Source organism: Strix aluco, chromosome 8, assembly GCF_031877795.1.
Source record: "Strix aluco isolate bStrAlu1 chromosome 8, bStrAlu1.hap1, whole genome shotgun sequence".
Taxonomy (NCBI): Eukaryota; Metazoa; Chordata; class Aves; order Strigiformes; family Strigidae; genus Strix; species Strix aluco.
Genome location: NC_133938.1, coordinates 10,627,674 through 10,653,864, shown reverse-complemented (window position 1 = coordinate 10,653,864; position 26,191 = coordinate 10,627,674). Strand labels below are relative to the sequence as shown.

At 46.4% G+C, this 26,191-nt stretch overlaps 1 protein-coding gene across 4 annotated transcripts; it reads left to right on the top strand.

The window, feature by feature from the left end:
- Nucleotides 1–6,119: 6,119 nt before the first annotated feature.
- RAD54L (RAD54 like) lies at nt 6,120–26,191 on the top strand. Of its 4 annotated transcripts, XM_074832128.1 has the most exons (18): nt 6,120–6,202; nt 6,471–6,551; nt 7,549–7,668; nt 8,431–8,491; nt 10,040–10,175; nt 10,962–11,031; nt 13,919–14,207; nt 14,681–14,805; nt 16,584–16,734; nt 18,622–18,748; nt 20,858–20,932; nt 21,361–21,491; nt 21,599–21,709; nt 21,861–21,984; nt 22,276–22,354; nt 22,462–22,641; nt 23,998–24,161; nt 25,345–26,191. In XM_074832128.1, exons 1-18 carry the CDS (start codon nt 6,200–6,202, stop codon nt 25,544–25,546), a joined length of 2,229 nt encoding a protein of 742 aa, XP_074688229.1. In that variant the 5' UTR covers nt 6,120–6,199; the 3' UTR covers nt 25,547–26,191. The 4 variants fall into 4 exon arrangements, with proteins under 4 accessions (XP_074688229.1, XP_074688231.1, XP_074688227.1 ...); XM_074832130.1 differs by lacking the exons at nt 6,120–6,202; nt 6,471–6,551 and adding an exon at nt 6,723–6,755; XM_074832126.1 differs by lacking the exons at nt 6,120–6,202; nt 6,471–6,551; nt 7,549–7,668; nt 8,431–8,491 and having other exon boundaries at nt 9,537–10,175.

Genomic DNA, 26,191 nt, shown 5'->3' with positions numbered 1-26,191 from the left:
CTAATTGCCCCAATGAAATGATGCTTCCCCTGTCCTGAGCCATTACTTATAGGAGCCAGATTTTTTTTTTTCTATTGAGATTTAATCAGAGGCAGAGAGAATAACATTTTGCCTCCTGCGAGAGGAAGGACTTCTCAAAGGACTTCTCTAAGCAAAGGCAAAGCAGCTGGGGAGAGCAGTCACACATGGTTAGGGGTGACACATCCCTTATTAGCTGAGCAATATGATGGTCTGCCCACCCTGTGAGACCAGGTGTGGTTAAGGTTGCATGATCCATGCTGTGAGCTCCCAAGTTGGCCCCGGAGCTCATTGAAGCCACACAGGACCTGGGGCAACTTGGCACTGTGGTGGGAAGGTCAGGGAAGTACTGTGTGCTGCCATAAAAATAATGTGAAAAGCCTGTTGCCTGTGTGTTATACTCAACCTCTGCCAGCCTCCCTTTAAATAGAGGAGCTGAAGTGTACGAGGATTGTGCACACTTCAGAAGATGTCTTTTAAGAGATGTACTTCCACCACCCATCAAGCTGATTTCCTCAAACCCAGGTCTCAGTGTAGAGACCTCTGCCGTCAGCCAGCCTCGCTTCTGGCCCTTGGAGGTTGTATAAATCACAAAAATCATATGCAGCAGCCAAACTGTTCTCCAAAGGGAGCCAGAGCTTGGTCTCTGCAGAGCTCAGACAGCAGAGAGTGAAGCAATTCCTCCTGCCCTGGAGAAAAACCCATTTGCAGAAAAGTCTTTCTTGGTCATGCAAGCTGATAAGCAAATATTTTAAATGTGGTGGAGGGTGCTTGGAAGATTAACTGCTTAGAAAGTGAGTGTGTGTGTGTATATATATTAGATATTCATATATATTCTGCTTTCAGCTTTCACACCCAGACTGACTATGGTGGGTGTCTCACTGTAGATCATAGACGTGACATGATGGAGGTAGCTGTTATAGTAAATGGTTACTATCCTATTTATTTCAGTCCTGGTCCTCCAACTGGATTTGCATAAAGGCATATTTGTAACGATGAGCAGCACCCCTGAACACAGCCCCAAAGAATTCTTGTGGCGGTGTTGGGTGAGTGGTGAGGACCCAGTGAGAACTGAGTCTGTCCCTGGTCCATAAGGCTGAGACCTGCCCTTGATTTGTTCTGCAGCTCTCTGAGTGCTCTGTAAATGTCTGAGCTTGGCAAGGAAAATTGCAACTGATTGTACATTTCTTGCAAAAATGGACCTTCAGCAGGGCTAAACCAATTTGCAAAATCAAGCTGAATTTGGGAAGTAATTTTGGCCTTCCCTCCTCCCCTTAAGAAACAAGGGATGTGTTTTTGGAACTACTGACACAGCTTGACTCTGACATTTCCTAAAACCAGGCTTTTTTAATGTTTGCAGGTTGTGTTGTTGGCTTGCCTGTGCTTATAAAGGTGAGGGAGATGACTGGCTAATTAGCTTGTAAACAAAATAAACCATTTTGCTTTGCATCAAATGAAATATTTGGGGTTGCTGAGTCAGACTCATGCATGTTTAAAAACGTTTTGGCAAAAAAATTGAATTAGAAGCAAAGGTGGTGAAGGGGGAAAGTACCCCAGGGGGACAGCCTTCCTCTTGAATGAAGGGCTGGCTCTTGAAAGCAGTCCCACGGAGCGGGAAACAGCTGAGGCACTCAAGTTGCTGACGGTTTTTCTTGGAGTGTGTGTGGGGTATTGCTTTGTAGGTGAGTGATGCTAAACCCAGTTTGGTGGGTGAGCCTCTGCTTCCAGGTACTCTTCAGCCAGTGCCATGAGTCTGAAGAGGAATCAGCTGCTTAATGTCAAATGAGTGACAGAGACTGTGATTAGTGCTGGATGCAGCAACAGCTGTTGAAGGAGAAAGCCCAGGGTTTTGTCTCTGGAGGAGGTTGTCGCATTACCTGGAGGCCACCCCTCTTCCTGCTTCCCTGCTCGTCCTCGGCCTATTCCTGTCTCTGTGCCACCAGTCCCTTCTCCACCTCATGGCTTTCAAGTGATGGTGTGTGGCTCAGTGTGGTGCGGAGGTCTCTCCACCTGTAGGGGAGGGCATCTTGATTTCCAGCACAGGGGCAAGGAGGTATTTGGAGAGGGACACACCAAACCCATGAGGAAGGAAATGGGTGTGCAGCATTTCTGGGGCTCAGAGCTCACTGAAGTAGTGGCTATGGAGATTTTTCCCAGCTCCTTTTGCCTTTGCTGCTTTAAGGAAATAGGATTTTGTGTCTTTTGGGTTTTTTTTTTGTAAATAAACAAGATTAGCAAAGATCTATTTTTTCTCTTCTAACGGTAATAAGGATTAGGTAGCACTGGGGCCAGAGGGACACCAGTCATAAATGAATCAAAAGAAACTGTGAAATCCAGGATATAATGCACGATGGTGAAGGGCTCCAAGACCGAAGCCGGCAGCAGGCATCCAGCTGCACCACCTGCTGCGGGACACAAGAGCTGTGCCTTCAGGTGTGCCTTTGGGATGTGCGCTGGAGCCGTAGCAGCTCAGCAGCCAGACAGCTGGGGGTGGGAAGCATATCAGCTGCCCAACTTGCATCAGTCTGGGCTCCCGGCTCCCTCTTCTTTTGAGTGATATTCATGTAAACGTGCCAAAAGCAGCAGCAGTGCTGGGACCCTTGCTCCTGAACCTCTGTCTCCATCCAGTGTGCAGTCCGTCTGCTTGTTGAATGGCCCATGACCTCCAGAAAGGAAAAAGATTTTTCTCCCTGAAGTTAATATTTTTAAAGCGTTTAATGTTTCCTCTCTCAATAAGTGGCTTTGGTGGAAGGGCAGTTGAGCTGTCTCTGGCGGTGATGAAATGGGATCACAACTCCAGCTGACAGCAACTTGGTATGATCGTACTCAGTTTCCCTCTCGTGGTTTGCAAAGGAATTAACTGGAAGGATATTTAACTAATTGCTTTCCCAGCTGAATACAGCCAAGCTATGCTGGTGTGCAGGGGACTTCATCCTGCAGTCCTGGTCCCTTCAGAGCTTCACCTGAGAAGATCCAGATGGCATCACTGAATTCTGTCAAAGCTGTAGCTCTGTCCTTCTTATCGTGATCATAGATTTTCACCTCTGCTTTTCAATGCAAAATGACTGAAGCTATTAGATGAGGTCTGAGGTGTCCTTCCATCAGGAGATATTTTCTCACATTATCTCTCCCTCATGCTGTTTTCTGCCTGCTACAAAGGTCACAAGCTCTCTTAGGCAGGCTCTGTCCTTACCTCTGCCTGCAAAGAGCTGAATACAATGCCTAAGTTCCTACAATGCATATATTAAAAGCTTCTGTGGGAACTGGTGAGGGCCTGCACTCCACAGAAAAAGGAAGGAGCCTCAAAAAAAAAAAAGGGGGGGGGGTGTAAAAGAAGGGAGATCACACAAATTGGGGAGGTCACTAAAGAGCCACTGTGTCCACCAGGGTCTGGGTGGAATAGTGGTTCCACTGGGGTGTGGCAGTGGTTGACACTGAGGGACTGCCATGAGTTCTTACCATGGTGGTGAATGGAAGAGAGGCTCTGTTTGATGAGGTTTTAATTTTTTTGGGACTGTTTTTTTGCCCTAATCCTGTAGAGTCCCTGAGGAAGATGTTTGGCATCCTCCCTCTCCCTGCTTGTACTGGAGGGACTCAGCATCCTGCAGAGATGGCAAGGGAAATCAGAGGATTATTCCCCATGGTGATTATCCTGTGATCTCTCAGGGCTGTATAAATGGGAGATGATTACAGCTAGAAAAGGAGTAAATTGTGTAATTAGAAAGGGGGAAGAGGGGAGGACTTCACCTCTGCCTGATGATGCTAGTTTGGAGATAAGAGTGGAAAGGAGAACATGGAGCAGCATCTGTGCTGGGACCCACAGTACCAGAAAGGGTCATCGCTGACCTTGTCCCTGGCTGCTCCTGCCAGCTTGGGCAAGCCCTTTGGTCTTCCCCTCCGGAGAAAGGACAAAATATTTCTTTCTGCTGTATCTCTTAGCCAGTTTCTTCGGGAAGAAAGGGGATCTCCCTCGTGCATGTCCACCTTGCCCCAGGCTTGCAGCGTGGTTGGCTTACGAGTGGGCTGGCCACACTCAGGCATTAGCATCACCCCAAATTTCCCTCTGGGACTTGTCACAAATGGTTAGAAAAGCTGTTGTAGGATCAAGTCCTCAGTGGTTCTGTGTTGGGTGTAAGATGACCAAGATCTTCCTTGTCACTCTACACAGAGCAGGAAAGAGCATTTTACCTCCCTTTCCACTTATTATTGACACAGCCTGGCCTGGGCCAGAAAATGTGTCTGTTCCCATTGCAGGCAAAAAAGCACACAGCAGAATTGCTCTCAGAGCCATGGTGAGGGAGGCTATTAATGTGAATATTATTCATGCCAGGAAAAATAGCCAATTACCTTCCTATAGAACCACTCTCTGCCCAGTGAGCCAGTAATTGCAACATCTAACATTTGTCACCGAGCTCTGAAAGCACTTCAGGGACAAAATACTGACGAATGGATTTGGACTTAAAAGAAAAAGACAAGGAAAAAAGTAAAGTTAAGGTACTAGATATTCAGGAGGTGTAAATGGCTGCAAGGGATATATGCGCACTTACACCTCATGTCCTGCAGATGCAAAAATTTGGCTTTCTCTTATATCCACTCTATGTTTTAAAGGTGCATAACTGTATTAACATAGATGTTTAATAAACTGAATAGAAAAATAGTATGCGACTTGAGGTGGGGATGCTGCCAAAGGGGCTTCTTGTGTTTCTTCATGTTTAAGAAGGTCAGCTGTGCAACTGGAAGTGACTGAAACAAGTTTTTGCATTTAATTTATTTCCCAGGTTTATCAATGAAATAACCAACAAAGGGGAAATCCATCTTTCCCTTTCCCCTTCTCCTCCTTGGAGGAAGCAGGAAAGACAAAGCCCTCTTAAGAGCTGCAGGGCTTGCACATTGCACACTGACATACTTGCTCCGCTGTACTGCGCTGAAGGCCATGTTTCACTCCCTGCCTGTCCCCAGGTGCTCCATGGACAGCATCTGGAGATTTGATGAGTTTCCCAAGATCCATTAGTGCTGTCACTTGCTGAGGCCTCCGGGAACCCATAGGCTCCGGAGGACGTGCTTTGAGGCCTGTGAGAGGCACATCTTGGTATCACAAGCTGTGTGGGAATCTCATCTTGAGGGTGCCTTCCCTGTTCGCCGATGGAAGAGTTCACTGCATGGATCAGAGGACTCGGCTTATTTCATGGAGTTGTTTGGGGTTACCCGTGTGTAGCCAGAAAGAAAATTTAGCTGGGTGTCTCCAAAATGCTGTGGTTTTGCAATCTGTAAAGAGTCTGTCCTTTAAATTGCTTGGTGGGCACCAATCCTCATTTATCACGTCAGCTGTGATCCATGGAACAGGAACAGCCTCGCTCTTTCCTGAGGACTAGCCCACCCTTCTCTTTCAAGGAAAACAAATCTATGCTCAAATCGCTGCTACTCTGAATTTGCTTTTCACACTGAACCTGCCCCCCAAATACCCTTCAGGATGTACCAAAGGGATTGCCTTTTTGTTCTGTGAGTGCAGATGCTGGTGCACAATCAGGGCTCTAGGGTCAGCCATACTCTGAGCAGGTAAGTACGTAAAATGACATAAAATTGTGCAAAAATGACAGTCTATTTTGAAACATGGTTGTAAAGAGAAGGTACCTCCCTCTCCACAGCTCCCTCTCCTCCGTGCAAAGGGTTTTGTCACAACACCCAGTAATTTAATTCCTGCTATCTGGCATTACTATAACCACGGGGCTCTGCCTTCAGAACCAGTGTCTGATTCTGAACCTACCTCGCTTCATTTTGAAGTTCAATCTCTCATCCTCGCACCTTTGTGCGGAGATGGCGCCTGTCCTCCTGCCAGCGCCCACCCACGGCACAGAGCACGAGCAGGGCCTGAGGGGCGCCGCCTGCCCCGTTACCGGGGAGGACCCTGCCCGCTGCCAGCCAGCGGGGCTCCGGTGGAGGCCCCGTCCCTCCTCTCCCCGCAGCTCTGCCGGCCCATCTATCTGTCTGTCGGTCGGTCGGTCATGACCCTTCTCCAGAGCCCCGAGCAGGTCGATACATCTCGGCGTTCGCTTGGCCACGCCTGTTGCCTTGGGGAAGAGGCGGAGCCCGCCCGGTGCCTTTCCCGCCTCCAGCACAGCGCGCGCGAACCGTTCCGCGCGCGGGCCGTTACCGCTGTCCCGCGCCCCTTCCCTGTGAGGCGATGGTGAGTGCGGGGCGGGCGGGCGGCGCCGGGACGGGACGGGACGGCCTGGCCGGGGCTGCGTGGTCCCCCCGGCCCCGCCATCCCCTCAGTGTGTGTGTGTGTGTGTGTGTCTGTGTGTCTGTGTCTGTGTGTCTGTGTCTGTGTGTCTGTGTCTGTGTGTCTGTGTCTGTGTGTCTGTGTCTGTGTGTCTGTGTCTGTGTGTCTGTGTCTGTGTGTCTGTGTGTGTCTGTGTGTGTCTGTGTGTGTGTGTGCTGTGCCCCTATTCCAGAGGAGGAGCCTGGCCCCCAGCCAGCTGGCCAAGAGGAAGGCGGGAGACGACGAGGAGGAGGAGGACCGGCACCCCCCGGCGGTGAGCGAGGGGCCTCGGTGGGGCGGGGACGATGCCGGGGGGTCGGGGCGGGCTCGGCCCCGTGTGGCGCCCGGAGCCTTTGCAGCCGCGGGCGGGGGATGTGGTGCGGAGTGACGGCGGACCCGCCGCTGCCCGTCAGGCCCTGGTGCCTGGTCGGAGGTTGTTATCATCCCCGTCTTCAGGGGATTGAGGATCAGGCCCCAGGTTCATGCTGTTTTCGTCTGTTTGGGGAAAACTTGTGTCTGGGTGTGTAGTTGGTAGTAGAACTTTGTTGTGTATAGATGATGCTTCGTGGTTATGGAAAAAACTATCCCTGGGAGAGCTTCTAAGTGTTTTGTGAGAGGGCTGGTAACTAGGGATAGGTAAGTATTTAAGACAAAACAACGTTAGGATGCTCTGTGTCATACAGGTCAGAGAGTCACCTAGTGCTTTCTGTGTCAACTCCCTTTTTCTATGCCAGCAGGTGGTTAAAATCATGCCTCAATCTGAAGAGGACTGTGTTAAATCAGGGAACAGATCAATGACTTATTTATCTTCATGCTTTGCCAAGTGTCTGAAATCTAGGTTTCAGTGTGAGGCCTTTCACCTGTGTAACAACAGATGTTGCGGGAGCCTCTGGGGACTTTAATGTAGTTTGTTCCATGCTATTGACCCTTCTTTTTTTTTTCCTTCTGCTTTTTTGGGGGTGAGGGGACACAAACCTTAGTACAGCCCAGCCTGCTCTTTTACAGATTGGAAGGTGGTAGCTATTTTTGTAATTAGGAGAGTATTTTAGGACTCATGTGGGTTAAACTTTAGGGCATGGTGACCTTGGTGGTGTTGCTGGTTCTGTCCTTTGGCAGTGGGGGTGAGTAATGATTATGTCTGTTCAGAGATACTCAGCTGGCTGGGTGGATTGTCTGTGTGGTTAGGTGCTTACTGAGTGTGACAGCGATGCATCTATCTTCCGGTTTCACCAGCTGCTCCTGAGTTGTTTTGTCTTGATTCTGTTTTTCAGACTCGTAAGAGACAGAAGCCTGTCAGTGAGACAGGGAGTGGAGAATGTTACAGGTCACCTTTCCGGAAACCCTTGGCTCAGCTGACCAACAGGCCTCACTGCCTGGATAGCAGTCAACATGTAAGTGGGTGTTACTGCTGGCACACCATAGCAGGTGGGTTGCATATGGACCTCATTCATCAAGAGAGTCCAAATGCTTCCATGGACCCATTTAATCAGAGTTGTTATGGAAGTGCCATGCATACACAGACTCTTTAGGAGACATCTTTTGCTAGCTCCAACCATTTAATGTTGAAGGAGATGTGATGGGGGTACTTTCTATAACAGAAATCCTGGATAAGAGAGTTCTGTGGGGTCTAGCTGAAGGACAGTGCCCAGGGGTGTGGGTAGGTTTTCACACAGATGGCTCAAGTGCTGTCTGCTTGCTCGGTTCTCTCTGGGCTTCCACTGCTGGAGACCAGGTGCTGGGCTGGCTGGTGCTTGCTGATCCTGCATGGATGTTCCTACAATGGTAACTCAGCTCCTTTACAGGAAATGAATTGCCTGACTGAATTACCATGGCAGGGGAAGCAATAGCATTTAAAGAAGCGAATAATGCCGGTGGATTTGAGAAGACGGGAGTTATGAAAAATCAATTTCATGCTTTAGAAAACCCAAAGGAAAATAGTTTTGAAAAGCAGAGTTGGTGGGGGGAATTGTGCTGGTTTGTTGATTTCTTCCTTTTGGATATTCTTGAAAATGGTTGGAGTTGAAGCTGAGTAGATTGAATAGAGGGACTCTCAGCACTTGGCAAAATTGAGTTCTCAAAAAAATGTCCTGGGCTTGCCTTCTTGAGCAGTCTCTGATTTCAGACTTAAGCGTGTTTTCTTTCTGAATTCCTAGGAGGCTTTTATCCGCAGCATTTTGTCCAAACCCTTCAAAGTCCCCATTCCAAATTATAAAGGTAAGATGAGGAGGTTTAAGGATTATCTGTGTTGACCAACTTGGGTAAAACAGATGATGCTCAGGCCTGTCAAATATATCTGGGGATTAGTGTTATTTTTTGCACTGATGCATGTGTTCCGGAAGTTCTGACTTAATTTTGAAAGAAAAATGCTGGCGCATTAGCAAAGTCTTCATATTTCTTCCTAGTGTTTCATTTGGATAATTCTACATTTCAGAATTGGATTTGGTATTCTTACTGCTACGTATTTGATGTAGTGCCAGAAGATTGTACAATCAAATTGCAAATACAAAGGCAAGATGAATTCCAAGCAATGAAGGCTTACCATCTAAATAATACCCTAATGATACTAACAGACAGAAAGCTGTAGGGGAAAAAGATAGTATGTGCCAGTTTTCTTTCTACTTGGCTTGGTGTGTTGAGCCTCAAGGTGATCTTCAAAGCCAAGGCAGTATTGAAGTTCAAAGCCTCAGCTGGTTTGAATCAGTGAAACACAAGATCTCAGAAACAAATGGGCCTGTTTTTGTCCTCTTCTTCCTCTTCACCCTCCAGCTGAAAAATTCAAATGCAGATCAACCAGTTTTACTCACTCTTTAGTTACAAAAATAAGTCTGTAAGCAGACATTGACTATGAAATAAATGACAAGCCCAAAAAGAGTTTGATAAAGTTAGCTTGTGGAAGAGCAGATTTGTCAGGAGACTGAAACAGAACTGTAACTGGGGAAGCTGCTTTCTGTGGCTGTTATCTTCCCATTTTAATCAAAAGATGAGGCTGTTTCATGTGCTGTTTTCTTGGTGTGTGTGCACTGTTGCCTCAGCTTGTGATGCACTCTCATTTTGCAAGGCGCTTTAGCAAGCAGCAGGCAAATTGACCCTGCTTGAATCTTTGCCAAGCAAAATCAATCCTGGGAGCACAGTTGTCTGAGTTTTGATGGGAAAAGGGATTTCTGTGCATGTTGTTTTTATGTTCATCTCCATTCCAAAACTGTGACACCAAAACATAATACTAGGAAAAGGGACTCATCCTTGGTTTCTGCTTTTCACAGAAATTACCTCCAAGGCCAAACAGCTACTATTGGTCAGCAGAGAAAATAATGCCCTAGAGTAGGGAATGGCAGTATGGTGCTAACTATGATACTGTAAAACTTCATCACTGTTAAAGATCACTTCCTGACTATGCATAAAAGATACAACTCTGGCTATGTCTGGGTTAGGTGATGCAAAAAGAGGATTTGACCCAGTATATACTGTGTGTGCCAGCATGTATGGCATCTGGTGCAGCATTGTGGTGGGCAGTGCCACTGCTCCATCTTTGCCTCTGCTCCTTCATTTTATTCTTTCCTGCCACAGAGCTATCTGCTGCGTGCTGGCAGAGGGCTGCCAAACAACCGCGTTGCATGGGTTTGTTGTCTGCACCATTTGTGCCTGTGTCTCCACTCCAGCACCCAATTAATTCACTGTTCCTAAACATAGTCAGACTCTTCTGCAAGGCTCTACTTTCTTCCAGGAAGAAGTTGTTCTTCGAGTTGTGCTTTTGTTTGCTTTCAGGGCCACTGGGCTTACGCGCACTGGGTATCAAACGGGGAGGGCTGAGGAGTCCTCTTCATGACCCTTTTGAGGAAGGAGCACTGGTTCTGTACGAGCCCCCACTGCTGAGTGTCCACGACCAGCTGAAAATAGACAAGTGAGTCATCACCTGGCACAAATGCTTCAGCTCTGACCCCCTTGTACATGTAGGTTTATGTGCTTTCTTCCTAAATGTGTCTGAGCTGGGGTCTGAACATCAATGGAAGTTTGGTTTCAAGCATTCAGTCTCTGAATTTGTTCAGTTGTGGTAAAAATCAAAGAAGGAATGTACCCATGCTGGATTGTTTGTGTTCTTCCACAGGCTGTTTCATCTCCCACTCATCAAAAATTTAAACCTGTTGCAGGGAATGAGCATACACACATGATGAAGCTGCTTAGAAAATCTTATGGCTTAGTTGTTAGTCAGGAAACATCAGCATCTAAGGACAAGCAAAGGGAGATGACTGACAGTCAGATGTTAGGCTGCCTAATGGTTTTTATTCTGAAGTACTTCTTTTGTGTTGTTATTATAACTTAAAAGGGCTGGCAGCTGCATCTTCATGGAGAGAGGAGGGGGTTCTTCCCTCTAATAATACAGTTACAATATTGTTATTGAAACTAGGAAAATAATAATGACTTTATAACTGTGTCTGTGAACTACATTCTGCCCTTGTTTTAACCACAGCCCAAATACATGGTTTCATTGATGTTTTATATTGTAGATCAGGCCCCTGTGACTTCATTCTCAAAACAGAATTAATCCATTTTTCACTCTTAGTGGTAGTTGCTTCCCTTGTCCCACTGGCAAGTCCTCAGTGTATCAGTGAGATTTAAAAAAAAACTAAACATATGCTGTGCTGAGTTCATTAATCACACTGTCTTCTTACTTGACTGCCTCCTGCAGGGACAAAGCACCTGTCCATGTTGTGGTGGATCCTGTCCTCAGCCGTGTTTTACGGCCCCATCAGAGAGAAGTAAGTTTTCCATCGGGACCTGAGGGTATGGCTGGAGGACTTGGTGCATTTCAAAAAGCTGCAATTCCTCTGCTGGAATTGTTACCCACCAACTGTGAGGTCTACACAGACTAACAGTCTATGACAGTCTAACAGACTCTAGTCTGTTACAGATGCAAAGTGAAACATTTGTTTTAACCATCCTCTTAGAGGCCTGAATGCTTCAAATATTCTTTGTCCTGTGTTAAGCAAGAGGACATGCTGGGAGAATTACAACAGTCCTGTTTGTCCTTAAAAATGTGGAAATTTACTGCTTTCATGTGGGTAAGAACTTCCTCTTCTCTTGCCTCTGATCCAGCAGGATCAGAGCACTCCCAGCCTAAACATGATGCTGCTGAATGCACAGGTGTTCTCTGGGGGGCTGTAGGTCAGGTCAGCTGACAGTGGAAACTGGGAATTTTCTGTAACTGTTATGCACTGGTTGCACAGGTCTAGGAAAGCACATTGGCTGACTTTTGTGTTGCCAGTGATACCTTAGGAAAAGACCAGATTCTGCAGGGAGATGAGATCTTGCAGAGTCAGGGCTCAAAGTCCAGCCTTTACTTACCTTGAAATCTGGAGATGTAGCTCTGCTGAGTGGAGCTATGTGTGGAAGGTGACGGGATATAGATGCAATAAATTATGTTGCAGCCCAATTGTGAGTTGGTATCCTGGTTTCAGCTGGGATAGAGTTAATTTTCTTCCTAGTAGCTGGTACAGCATTGTGTTTTGGATTTAGTATGAGAGTAATGTTGATAATACACAGATATTTTTAGTTGTTGCTCGGTAGTGTTTATACTAAGTCAAGGATTTCTAGTTTCTCATGCCCTGCCAGCAAGAAGGCTGGAGGGGCACAAGAAGTTGGGAGGGAACGCAGCCAGGATAACTGACCCAAACTGGCCAAAGGAATATTCCATATCATATGATGTCATGCCCAGTATATTAACTGGGGGGAGTTGGCCGGGAGAGGAGGATTGCTGCTCGGGGACTGGCTGAGCATCGGTCGGTGGGTGGCGAGCAATTGCATTGGGCATCACTTGTCTTTCTTAGGTTTTATTTCACTCTCTTTTTGTTATCTTCCTTTTCATTAAAATTATTGTTACTATTATTATAATTTTATTTCAATTATTGAACTGTTCTTATCTCAACCCACAAGTTTACTTGTTTTCAATTCTCCTCCCCATCCCACCAGGGAGGAGTGAGTGGCTGTGTGGTGTTTAGTTGCTGGCTGGGGTTAAACCATGACAGTTGGGCAGGTAAGACTCTGTTTTGCTGGCCAGCAAATTAGTTAGCTCTGCAGTCTCTGAGCCAGGAAATGCTGAAGTTCTTTTTTCTGGTACCTTGGTTCCCAACACAGTGTGGAGTAGATTTCTGCTTCATTGTGTTTTATTTGGAGTCTACCCTTTGTAGGTGTGAGCTGTCCATGACCTATGTAGACTTGGAATTTGCCAGTGGAGAGTGCCAAAAAAACTTTTTCTTTACGATTTTATGTCATAAATATGTGCAACATCACAGTATTGAAGCAGTGGGTACTAATTTCCAAATATCTCATACAGGTATCTGGACAGTTTGAAGTTCGGCACAGGTGCAGTGTATTATCATATAAGCCTAGAGGCAGTGCAGATGGAAGCTGTGATCGCTGATCTTGCAGGCTAAGCAGGTCAAGCTGGATGTGTCCCTGCATGGGAGATCTTCAGATGGCTCTGGGAGTGCTGTAGGCTGCTCTTAGCTTGTACTTGTATTTCAGAGTTGGTACTGAACCTGTGACCCAGTGTAATGCTCATCTCTGGCTACATAGCTGGAGGCACTCTGTTTTTGGGTAAGATACGGCCTGCTGGGGCTTTTGTCAAGTAACGATAGTTATGTTGGAGTCCTAGGCGCACTCTCTGTTTTGACAGCTGGGTATCTCTGGTAAAGCAGTCTCTGTTCTAGTCTGACTGATAAGTCTAAGACTAATAAGGGCCTAAGAAAGAAGAAGAAGGACTTGAAAGTACAAGTGAAGGTGCTCCGTCTTCCAGTCCTAAATAGTGGAGCACAGGGGGGTGAATTTGGCCAGGGTGTTTAGGCTGTGTCCCTCACTCCTTGCTTTGTTGAGACAATGCAGGGAGCTTGTATGTTCCCAGCACAATGCCCTGGTTTTCTCTGACTCTGTCATCACATGATAGAAGAACATTTTGCATTTGTCTGTCTCCTTTTTTTTTTTTTTTTTTTAAAGCCCTCCCCTTTTATCTGTCTTGGTGATGTGTCAGAGCCTAATGCAGGGCTGAGCTCTTCTCCCACCTTGTGATGTAGGTTATAACCTCAGCCCTGTGTCTTCTCTGAGGCTAAATCTGCTTTGGACCTTAAGTGCCCAGGTTGAGTCATTGTGCTTCTAGGCAGAAGTGATGAGGGCTGCTGAGGGTGTTCTGGGAGTTAATCAGGCAGCAGAAACAATTCTGCTCACTCTATGATTCTGTGTTTTTAAAACTACCTAATTGGTGGTTGTTAAGATGATTAACCTCTTTGCAGTAATTAATGCAGGTTAGCTGGTGGCCTGGGCCTATCTAATGCAGCCAGGAGTAGAAATTTCTGGGAATTCATGTCAGGAAGCTACTTATAATTGTACAGTTAAAATGGAGTAAGATTTCATGCATGTTATGAGGTACGTGTTGTCACCAATAACGTTCCAGACCAGATGTGGCCGCAGTTTAGCTGTGTCTCGGGTGATTTCCCACTGTTTCATTAGAACACTGCATGTCCCCAGGGAAGTGCTACACAGATTGGCTGTTTGTTTTAGTATCGGTTCTGTGCATTGCAGTAATGAAGCTGTAATGAAGTTGTCATTCTGCTGATGTCCTCATCCAGGTCTGAGAGAACAATTTTTTGGCAGGGAGTGAAATTCCTCTGGGACTGTGTGACGAGCCGGCGGATCCCCGGGAGTCATGGCTGTATCATGGCAGACGAAATGGGGCTGGGCAAAACCCTGCAGTGCATCACACTCATGTGGACGCTTCTCCGGCAAAGTCCAGACTGCAAGCCTGAAATCGAGAAAGCCATGGTGGTGTCTCCCTCCAGCCTGGTGAGAAACTGGTACAATGAAGTAGAGAAATGGCTGGGGGGAAGGATCCAGCCGCTGGCCATTGATGGAGGCTCCAAAGAAGAGATTGACCGTAAACTAGGTACAGGAATGTTTGCAAACGGTGTAGTTGGTTGACTTAGGTCAAAGTCTTGCATTGGAAGAAGCCTACAGTAGCTGATGTGAACATTTCTGAACTGTCGTTAGAGCTCTGGAGACTGATGAAAGTCTCTCCACTAACATGTTTAGATCAGGCCCTTCCATGTTTGGTAATAGTTGATCTTTTGGAATAACCCAAGTTCAGTCATGTGCTTAAGTTAGGGCAGTCACAGTGCGTCTTTGCTCCAGTCAGAATCCAGGAAAGGAGTGGGCAGAGGTGGGAGGGGGATGGAAATGAGGACAGTTGTGGGGAAAGGAGCATGGGTATATACGTGGGTGGAAGAGATGCTACAGAGTAATTGAAACAGACAGGTTTTCCTAGATTTTTAAGGCAAAAGTTTTGCCTACAGAGTTTGAACCCTTTTCTATTAGTTTTCCTCATCCCTCTTTTTTCCTTTTCTCCCTTCCCATCTGCAGTTGGCTTTATGAACCAGCGTGGCCTGCGAGTGCCTTCACCCATCCTGATCATCTCCTATGAGACCTTCCGACTCCATGCCGAGGCATTGCAGAAGGGCAGTGTTGGGCTGGTCATCTGTGATGAGGTACAGGGGAATCTTTAAGGACAATCTGTTCCTGATATTTTCTTGACATCTGGGCAAAACTAGCTCTGCTTTCCTAAAATGGGGGAGGGCAGCAGGAAGCAAGGTTTAGCTGTGGACAGCACCCGTTCTGGTATTTGAGAGGCTGTGGGTAAGCAGCTCTTCTGTCCTGGGTGAGCCTGAACAAAAGAGGGTGTTTTCAGGAGCTGAGATATGAAGAAAATCCAGGTGGTGGTAACTGGCCACTTTGCAGGGTGGGGTCACCTACTAGGGCCCTCTTTGTGAAATACGTAGCAAGAAAGGAGGTCCACTGCCAGTTTCTGACTCTGAAAGAGGCCTTGCTCTGGTGGGATGGTAGTACCCTGGCTCACTGCTCTGGTTTTCATTTGTTTGTATGTGTCTTTGCTAAAGTGAGAAGTACTTTCTGTTTGGCCTGGCCTTGTGTTCTGCTCAGTAATTTTTGACTTGGCTCTGTTTTGAGCAAGATGTTGGACTTGGAGATTCCTGAGGTCTCTCCCAACATAAATGATTCTCTGATACGGCATGCTCTTGTATGTAGTTGTTCTGTGCTTGTGGGGGAGTTTGAAGGGCACTCCCATGGCAGGACCCTCTTCCCCTGTCTGTAGTCTCCTGCTTGGGGCAGAGGTGGGAGAGCTGGGTGAGGAGTTACCTCATGCGCTACGTGTTCACGAGGTGGCAGACCTGGCTTGACTCCCTGCTTGCTGACTGCTGGATCTAGCTTTGCTGAGCCCATGTTGTCAAGCTCTGCTTTCACATGGCTGAAATGGAGTTGTTTTTTCATATATCATTCTCTATTTGTGGTTATAGGTACTGAGAGCCAGAGATGCTCTGAAGGACAAAATAAAACAAGTGCCCTCTGCCTCATTGAAAGGATCAAGCTGGGGGCCTCAGCCGCTGTTGAGGTGTCCTCTGCTGCCAGTTAGACAGGATTTGTTATATGGTGGTGCCACCCGGTGGTTGGGTTTTGTATTTGCTAAACAATGCTGATGGGAGCTTAAAAAGAGCGAGCGTACTCACAAGTGTAGCTCCCACACCTCTCAGCGCCCCTGGGATGGGGCCAGCAGCTAGGGATGCTGGGAATGCAGGTCCTTGGCTGTGTGTCTTCCCTATGCTCCCAGTAAATACTCGGCTCTGCAGTGGTCTGGCACTTGTGAAAAAGCATGTCATCACTTACGCTTTGTCCTACAGCATAGCACTTGGATGCTAATAAAGTTGCTTTTCCTAGGCATGGGAAATGGGGCCTGTATTCAGATTACACCTGTAAGAAGTGCAGAACCTCTTTTTATTAGTGTGCAAAGGCCTGGTAGTCCTGCATATGAAGGTGGTCTGAATGTCTTGTGATCTTGACCTTGGGTGATGCAATGTTACTGGTCCAGAGTTCAGTGCCTCGTGTTGCTAGCTGAACACGTCCCCATCCTTGAACAGGAAACAGTTCTTGTAGTTAGACCATGTGGTGATTGTTATTTTCATGGTAGGCCCTCTTCCTTGGGTGTGACTCAGATGTTCCTGGTTTGGGAAGCTTGTGATGTCATGTTTCCTCATGTAATGGCTTCAGGTTTCCCACCAGATTCTTGCCTTTGGAAGAAGTGTGTCACAACAGTTGAATACACAAACAACACTTTGTCCACTACCAGGAATGGGAAAAGTGGTGAGATGCCTTGTGGGAGATACAGCATGTCAGTGTTGATGAGGATCTCCAAGCTGCTTCCCATCAGGGCCACTGGATTTGTCAGCTTTATTCTTTTTTTCTTTTTTCAAAGGGCCATAGACTGAAGAACTCTGAAAACCAAACATACCAGGCTCTCAACAGCTTAAATACACCTCGACGAGTCCTTATCTCGGGCACCCCCATTCAGAACGACCTGCTTGAATATTTCAGCCTGGTGCATTTTGTCAATTCAGGCATCCTGGGTAAGATATGAATGTGTGAGAGAAATGAGGGAGGGGGAAGTTGCTGGCAAGGCCTCCTCTAGCTACCAGTGCCAGTGAAAGCAGCAACCAAGGCAATAGTGAGAAGAAAGGTCAGGTACCGGTTGGAAACTTATTCTCCTTCAGTTTGTATCCAGAAAGTCTAGATCAGGGTCCCCTGTTCTAGAAGCTGTATATCATCAGAGCTCTGTTTCAGGAAGATTGTATTTTAAAGTATGCCAGTCTAACAGGTGTTTCGCAAGGGGAATTAATTATTCAGGTGAAATGAATATATGACCCTGAGTACTACCTGGCTGATCTTGTGTAGCTGTTCTGGTCAGCCAAAATGTCCACCTAGGTGAGGAGTTTCTCTGACAATAAGCCCTTGGAGATACTGCAGGAGTTGCTGGGCAGGAAGAGCCAGCTCGTAATGGTATTTCCCACGACACTCCCAAGCTATAGCAAATTCAGAAATCTAAGTCAGGAATGATATCTTTGTAGGAGAGGCTCCACAAAAAGGAGGGTTTGACATGACTCGCTCTCTGCATTGAGTACAGAGGCAGCCTGGGAGACAGCTTTTCCCTGCTCGCTCTCTTGTATCCATCTGGCACAGGAGGCTGAAGTGACTGGTGCGAGGCAGAATGGTGTACCTTGTGGCAGAGTTAGGCAACAAAGCCTGAACTTCTGGCAGTCTGCCATCCTATTTTCAGATAATCTGAGAGAAAGTTGAGGGTGAAGTCTAGCATTTGGAGTTAAGACTGCTCTTGTTTTTTAAGGCAAATGAGGCCTGAATATGAGGTTAACTTCATCTGAGATAGAAAGAAAAGAGTCTGGAGAAGAGATGCTGATTAGTGTGAGTTCAGGATCAAACACCTACGATTGCTGGTAGCAGACTGAAACATTTGGTCTCTGACTCCTATGCTCTGCTTATGTCCGCAAGCTCTGTTTTCATTTTAAAAGCAAAGTAGTCTTTGCATCCTCTCCTGCATCACGAGGTTAGGAGCAGGTCTACTGCTTTCCAGTATGGAGCAGCTTGGCTTTGTCAAGAGAGGTCACTTTCTGTCAAGGAATGAAAATAAACCAATCTGTGAATCATTTCCTTGTTGCTGTAACTCGTTGCACATGTTTGTCTCAGATTGTTTGGCATCCAGTCCAAGAGGCTTCTCATTAATTCTAGTACATGCACAACTCTAGTTAAACACCATTCATCAGATTCTTAGTCTTACAAGCAGCACTTGGGCCGTATCTTTTCCTGTTCAGCTGTTCTGCCCTCAGGATTTCTCAAGAAACAGATGGGATGGGGTTGTAGGTGTTCTACATCTGCTTTTTCCATGTGCTTCAATTTTGGGTAGTTATTACCGGGAGCTAATGTGATTTCCCCTGCCCACCCTTGACCTGTACTTTGGGCAAGACTAGTCTCCTTGTACTTTCAGTTCGTTCTCCCTGAGATGAGATTAATACTGTAACTACTGCCAGCAAAGCTGTATGCGTGCAGTAGTAATGTTTCCCTCTTTCAGCCTATGACCAGTAATAAACAACTGATTACAGATAATATTGGAACAGGCACAGGTAATGCCTGTGCTGTTGTTTGCAAGGACCAAATCTGGCAGTAAAAGTATAGCTGGAATGTAAGCAAAATCAGTACATGCCTGACTGGACTCAGGTTTAACTAAAGTTGTATGACCTTTGGCAGTGCATTGTTGTTGGAGTACAAAATTATCTTCTGTTTGAATCTTTCCTGGCTGGAAAGGAAAACAAATCATACCGATGGGGCGAGAGTTGGTTATATCTGCTGGGCCCTATGCTTGTGGTATGGTAAGTGGGGCTGTGGGGTACTGATCAAAGGTTATTTGGTAGTACTTGTCACCTTTTCACTTCTGTTTTGTACAGGGACTGCACAGGAATTTAAAAGACATTTTGAAATTCCCATCTTGAAAGGCAGAGATGCAGATGCAAGTGAAGCTGAGCGACACAAAGGAGAAGAGAGGCTTAAAGAGCTGATCAGCATTGTGAACAGGTGAGCTTCATCCCTCTTCTCTTTGCAGCGCTTTTGCATAAGCCCTTCAACAGTGGTATCTTTCCAAATTACAGTTGTAGCTGTAATGAATACTCTTGCCAGTTATGTCTATTCAGCAAGTGATTGTGCAAGTATTTATTGCCTAAGAAATCTACATAGCATGTAGCTTTAGTCTGGAAAATAGCACACTGACATGGCACAGTTAGCTGCAGTCTCCCCCAAGCAAATGTACTCGATACTGAATCATGATTTGACTCTTATGTTTCTGTTTTCTCCTGGGATTTGAATAGTCGGGCAGCATCCTTTTATTTGTGTTACCATAACTACAGAGCACACTGGGTCAGACTGGAGATCCATCCAGCCCAGATGTTGAGTGGCAGACAGAAAGAGTATAAGGAATGTTGCTCAATTTTGCTGTTGAGTGCCCAATTCATAAGAGTCTAGCTTACTTTCATTGCTGTGTTGGCTCTGCAGGGCTAATGGGATTAGACTACTAGTGTCAGAGATGTGACTTTTGATCCCCAAGAAGCACCTCTGTGATGTAAAATGCCATCTTGTTTCTCTTTGGTTGATTTTTGGTATTTGTTTAAACCTGGCTTCTTTTCTACTCATGAATACACATTTATCCACATCTGCTGGCAATCACTTGTCTCTCTCTAAGAACTCTTACTAGAGACTCTTGAATTCTCAGCACTGCTGGTGTCTTCATTTCTTTTACTTTTTTTTTAATCTGAGCTTTTGCAACCATCACAAATACAATCCTGCAGTTCATAGTCATGGTAAATTGAATTTCACACTGAATACAGCCTCCCTATAGAGACAGCCCTGACCTTGACTCAGGTCAGCTTGCAGAAGCCTAAGAGAAAGAAAAGGTTGGGAGGAGAAGAGCTTATTCCTTCTTGAGGTGCATATTTTTTTAATAGTTGCTGGAAAAGGGGTGCAAAAGTGTGTTCAGGAATGCTTGTGCCTGGCTATGTTGAGGTGTCTGTCCTTGCCTTTATTGTGCAACAGTCATGATATACAAATAGGGAGGATGAAGCACATAAGTACTAACAGATTAATTGGTTGAATTTGGTAGTAATTACAAATGAGATGGTGATGCAATGGTAAGTGGAATCATAGATGTAAGGCTGGAGTGGCCCTGGAGAAGGCATCTAATCCATGTTGCTGTCACAAGGTAGAAGGTGTTAGACCTAAACTGTCCACCCCCACCCAGCACTGAAAACCTTACAAATTTCCCAGGACACCTTTTCCAGGGCATCACTGTCTTTGCAGTTAGAAAATGCTCTTAATGCGTAACATAAATCTTCCTTACCACAGTTTAAGCCTGTTACTTTTCATCCTACTGCTTATGGGTTTGGAGACCAGATTATTCTTTTCTTTAACAGCCTTTGATGGATTTTGGGGCTATATATCCCTGCTGTCTTCTGTAGGTTTCATAACATCATATTTTCAATTTTTTCTGGCAGAACTGGGTTTCTGCACTTCTTTCTTACTCTGGGTGCTCAGTTCAGCACTTTTTCTCGTCCATCCCATCTCTTCTAAAGTGCGGCAGAACCACTCCATGGGGCATTTCTAGAGCCCCAAAGGGTATGCCCTTTGCTGAAATATTGCACCAGACAATGAACCCATCTTGGCTACTATGATTGCTGCTAAGTTACTGTGTGGGGAGCTGCCTGCTTGTACTTTGGGTTATGCCCACGATGTGGGGTGGTTAAATCCTGTTCTTGTTTGCTGTCCATGCCACTAGTCTGTTGTAGCTCAAGTTGAGAATGCTGGTGGTAGTCTGAGGAAGAGCTGAGTTTTCTTGTAAGGGACTGGACTCTGTTAGGTGGAATCATGCCTGATCCCTCCAAATCTCATGAACCAAATTTGGAAGCCTCACAAAGACAGTGGGTTATATTGGGCTCTGTAGCATGGGCTGATGGAGACTCTTAGCATGGCTTAGTGTGGATGGTGGATGTCTGGCCTTTACCATGTTTTGGGCTGTCACAGACTTCTGGAGATAAGATAGCAAAGGGACTTGGTGTTGAGCTTGTGAGCAATAATAATGATACAACAGGGATTTCGTGTCATCCAAGCATCTGATCTTAATTTCACTCCCTGCAGGTGTTTAATCCGAAGAACTTCAGACATCCTGTCCAAATACCTGCCGGTGAAGATTGAGCAGGTGGTCTGCTGCAGGTACCAGAAAGCATGTAGTCTGCCTGGGAAATGGGAGGAGCAAGAGGAAGGACTAAAAAGTTACAAAAAGCCCTTCAATGCTGGTGGTGACAGCCTCCCTCTAGGAGTGAGACTGTAGTCATTGGCAATATGTTGCTTTTCCTCCTGAAGCAGGGATGGACAACTCACAACTGGTTCCGCCAGCCAGCTGGTGTGCTCTGGACAGCTGTGTACAGCAGAGCCCTGGGCTGTGCAGAGTATCTGCAAGCTTCTCCCAGCTCTGGTCTGAGATGTCAATGCTCTACCATCAGCCTTGGAGGCAGTTCTAGGCTGTCTGTGCTGTAGCTAAAAAAAAACAGGCTAAAAAGAACCCACTGTGTAGATGGAGGAGGAAGGATGGGGTTGGTTTGGGTGTAGGCTGAGACTGTAGAACTCTTGTTCTGTTTCAGACTGACACCTCTGCAGGCTGAGCTGTACAAGAACTTCCTGAAGCAAGCCAAGCCAGTGGAGGAGCTGGAGGAGGGCAAAATCAGTGTGTCATCTCTCTCTTCCATCACTTCCTTGAAGAAGCTCTGCAATCGTAAGTTGTTCCACTCATGCAGTGAGTTTGGTTATTGTGCTGTTGATGGGGTTTTTTTCAGTCTTCCTTGTGCATTCCACAGCCTCTGAGCATTATTTGTTCTCCAGACCCTGCTCTTATCCATGATAAGTGTGTGGAAGAGGAAGAAGGTTTTATGGGAGCCCTGGACTTGTTCCCTGCTGGCTACAGCACCAAATCTGTGGAGCCCCAGCTTTCAGGTACTGTGGAACTCAACAATATGAATGTGCTGCCTAACACAGGCAACCATGAGACTATTTTTAGCATCTTATCAATGCCCCCCACCCCCTGCAAGGTCTGGCATTTGGGAACTTCTGCTCTAGCTTTCTTCTTTCTTTCTTTTTTGTCCAGGAAAAATGCTGGTTTTGGACTACATCCTTGCTGTTACAAAAAGCACCAGTAACGACAAGGTGGTTTTAGTGTCTAACTACACTCAGACACTGGACCTATTTGAAAAGCTCTGCAGGAACAGAAGGTTTGTCTTTGGGCTTCAGTTGTTTAATCCTGCAAGACTGTACTTGCAGCCTACACTGTAAAAGAAACTGGCTATTTTTAAAGTTTCTATCAGCAGGAACTTGTGATCTGTAACTAATGTGGCTTGTGCTTTGGCTACTGGGGCCACTCAGTAGAAAAGCTCTGGCCCTTTGCAAAAGCCTCTAAAGTCCAGGCCCTTGTTACAAGGCTGTTTGTGAAAGATTTTTTTCTTTCAAGTAGGATGCTCTAAAGGTCTCAGCAGTCTCATTGTAGTAAATGCTGTATATTTTAGGTATTTATATGTCCGGCTGGATGGCACCATGTCCATTAAAAAGAGAGCAAAGATAGTGGAGCGATTCAACAGCCCCTCAGTAAGTAGCACCTGCCAGATATGAGCAGCTCTCCTGCTAGTTCTGAATTCTTTAAGTAAAAGTATGGCTGCATCTGTAGTTTAATCCAAGCCTGCCTTTTTCCACAGAGCCCTGAGTTTATCTTCATGTTAAGCAGCAAAGCAGGTGGCTGTGGTTTGAATTTGATTGGGGCTAACAGACTGGTTATGTTTGACCCAGACTGGAATCCAGCTAATGATGAGCAGGCTATGGCTCGTGTGTGGCGGGACGGCCAGAAGAAGACATGCTACATCTATCGACTGCTTTCAGTGAGTCTTCTCTCACCTCCTCAACGCAGAGTTCTTTGTGCCAGCCCAGACTGCAGCTGCTGGGATTAGGACCAGAAGAGGAAGAAATTTTTTGTTGGTGACCAGAATTGATTGGCACTTAATTGCTTCCTACCCTTAGATGTGTTGTCATGGAAAACCATGAAGGTTCAAGCTGGAGGGTCATTACTGCAGGCCTTGGTTTCTAATGGTGACTGGCTTCTGAGAAATAGGAACAACTGTGGCTTTCCAGATGAGATGCTCCTTTGGAGTCATTTAGGCATCTGACTTCTTTAATTTCTTGGGGTGTCTGATGCCAGAGTTGCTGCTTTTCAGTCTAGCTGCAGTCTGTTTTGTTTGGGTGTATGTGTACTTAATAAACAGCAAGCATGTTCCTGGAATTGCAGCAGCTTTTGGAATGGGGCTGCCAGTTAGCAGGTGGGTGGTACCTACTCTGTAAAGGAAAAGCAGGAAGGAGACTAGTTCTTTCAGGCTACTGTAACACTTTGTCTTCTCTGTGCCCTTGTTCACCTTCACCTCTCACTAGTTCAGACTGGGGCTTTATGTTCTTTGGTTTTTTTGTTGTTTTTTTTCTGTAAGCTTGTGTTCCTTGATCAATTATTTTACTTTGACAAAACAGATGTTCTTTGCCCATCTCTTCCTTATGGTGTTCCACTTTTTGTCTGACCTGGACGCAGGCAGCTTTTTTGCTTTTATAACTAGCAAACAGGTCTGCAAATCTTGTCTAATCACCCCCCTCCTTTGTATTACATTTGTCTGCAAAACAGACATTTTGCTCTCAGATTTTTGCCTTTAAAATGTATCATACTGGGCTTTCTACACATCTGTTCTAGAAGTAGATATCTCCCTCCAGACAGCAGGTGTGATTGATCTCTGTGTGGGTGAACCAGCAAATACTGTTGGTGCTTGTGTCACCCAGGGCTAGCTTTTGTTGCTGTTTTTTGGGAGAGGTTGGGGGTTTTTTGGGGTTTTTTTGTGTGTTTTTTTTTTTTTGTCAGGGAGTGGCTGTAGCTGCTCAGCTCCTTTGCCTTCCTTCCTGTCAGCACAACCTGGTGTGGTGTGTGAGCTCCAGCCACAAGTGGTAGCTCCACCTTTTCCTCATCCATATCTCAGTTGGATCCATCCCTGTAGCCACAGTGAAAGACAAGAGAAGCAGCATTGGGTTAGATTGGCAACCAACTAGGTCGTGGTTGGAGTACAGCTAATAAAACTCGCCTGTCATCTCTGCTGGTCTGGCAAGGCACTCAATGGTCCTGACAGCTTACTGCCGTTTGATCTGTGACACTTTCCCAGTGTAGTGCTCCTCTAACACCAGTGTCCTGACTCTCTCTCCTGTAGACAGGGACCATAGAGGAGAAGATATTCCAACGCCAGACCCACAAGAAGGCCCTCAGCAGCTGTGTGGTGGATGAAGAGCAAGATGTAGAAAGGCACTTCTCACTCGGGGAGCTGAAGGAGCTCTTCACGTTGAATGAGACCACCACTAGTGACACCCATGACAAGTGAGTGTACTGAATGACTAATGGATGGGGTCAGCAAAAAAAGACCCCTCCACAGTTTGGTCTACCAATTCAGGGGTTCCTCAGGCAGCAGGAGAAAGCTCAGAGAGAGAGGGCCTCAAGTGTCTCTGCTTCTGAAGCTGTTAACCACCTGGAGATGAGCACTTCCTTGCTGTCCTCCCCTTTTGTTGTCTTAGAAAAGCTGTGCTGGCTGGACAAGTGAGCAGCCTATCTTGTTGCTGCTTATGTTTGGAGGCTGTGAAATACTGCAGCTAATGAAAAGAGAGAAATTGGTTAGAGCTGTTCAAATTGGTCCTTCCTTGCCACTCTCTTCCTGGTGGTTTGTGATCTCCAAGTGCTGAGCTGTTTCCACTGCCAGGGCTACTCCATCTGCTAAGAATTCATGAGGCCAACCCAAGTGCTCTTCAGGGGACTAGAAGAATCCTCTTCTCCATTGTCTGCCCTTCTCCCCCATCCCTGAGACGTGTGGTATTGTAGCCACAAGAAAGAGGACAGGGAGTGCAGGAAATTGCTTCACTGTGAAAGTTAAGACTCTTAGTTCAGGCAAGAAGTGAAGAGGGTTAGTTTTAAGGTGACTCAAAGCTTAGCTCTGTGTAGATATCCTGTCTGCATGGCAACAAGCTTTGCTGGCAGGGCTGCTGCTGCTCTTTGTCTCCTTATGTGGCAGCTCAGTGGGGCATCTCCCAAACAGCCTGAGCACGACCCAGTGGCCGTGGCAGGAGCCAGGATAGGGCGGTTTGGAGCATGGTGTGCACTCTAGGATTCAGGAAGCCTGATACACTGCTAAGAAGGTGTTAGCAGTGGGGGTGTTCACTTGAGATCTGCTCTAAGCAACATCCCTTGCTTTTCAGGGGCATCTCCTCCTGATCTTCCTCTAGGTCCTGCTGGACTATTCCCACATGGCTGAACATGGAGAGGGAGTGTCGTTAGAAACAGAACCCCAGGGTTTCCAAACTGGGGGGGTCATTTCTTATCAGTTGTACTTGCCAGAAGGTGGTTGTGCATTTAAATGAAACATGGTAGTGATTAATCCTGTCTGAAAATCCAGCTGCCAGTGTTGCAGGTGGAGTTAATCCAAATGTTACTGGGCTGCATTTTTTAAAATAACCTGTACGCGAAAGAAGTGGCGGAACCTTGCACTGACCTTGCGCTGGCTCTGTTCCAGGATCAAGTGTCGTCGCTGTGTGAACGGCCACCAGGTACGACCCCCTCCTGAAGGGTCCGACTGTACCTCTGACCTCTCCCAATGGAACCACTGTGCCGATAAGCGGGGGCTGCAGGACTCCGTGCTGAAGGCTGCGTGGGATGCCGCCGTCACCTTCGCCTTTCATCATCACTCCCACGAGGAGCAGCGAGGGATTCCCTAACAGGTTACTGTCCCCTGTGGGGGCAAGGGCAGGCTGCTATGGCAGCCCACCCCGCTTTAATCCCTTTCAAGGAAAGGGACTGTTTGGTTTCTGAGAGGCTGGAAGCATTGGTCAGTCTACTGCAACAGCAAGGAATCCACGGCTTTTTCTCTGCTCTTGTATTGTGTGCCTGAGAAACAGACCTTTGGGAACTGGGAATAACTGGATCTTGTGCTCTTGATCAGATACAGCACTGGTTCTCATGCTGTTGGGAGTCTGTGCCTTCTACTCAGCCAAGTTTTGTCTTCAGGTTTAAGTTAAGCCTGCAGTTTTATAGCACTTGATGTGCACAGTCATGGTTTTTTTTTTTTCCTTGGCAGCTATGGCTTACAGCTGCTGATCAGAAACTTGCAGGGTCCATTTCTGTTGTGAAATGTGAACCCCCCTGATTTCTCAGGAACAAGAGGATTTGTACAAGGGAAAAAAAATTCAGCTTGTATGTTGAACATCTGGCCTGAAAGATCGTGCAGGCAGCAGGAAATCAGGCTCTATTAAGGTAACTCCATTTCTAAACCACTTGCTTTGTTATGGGCAGGCTCCCCTGATCTAGCAGAGTGTTTTAATTAGGTCACATTACAAGGCAGTAATAAAATTCACACTTTAGTA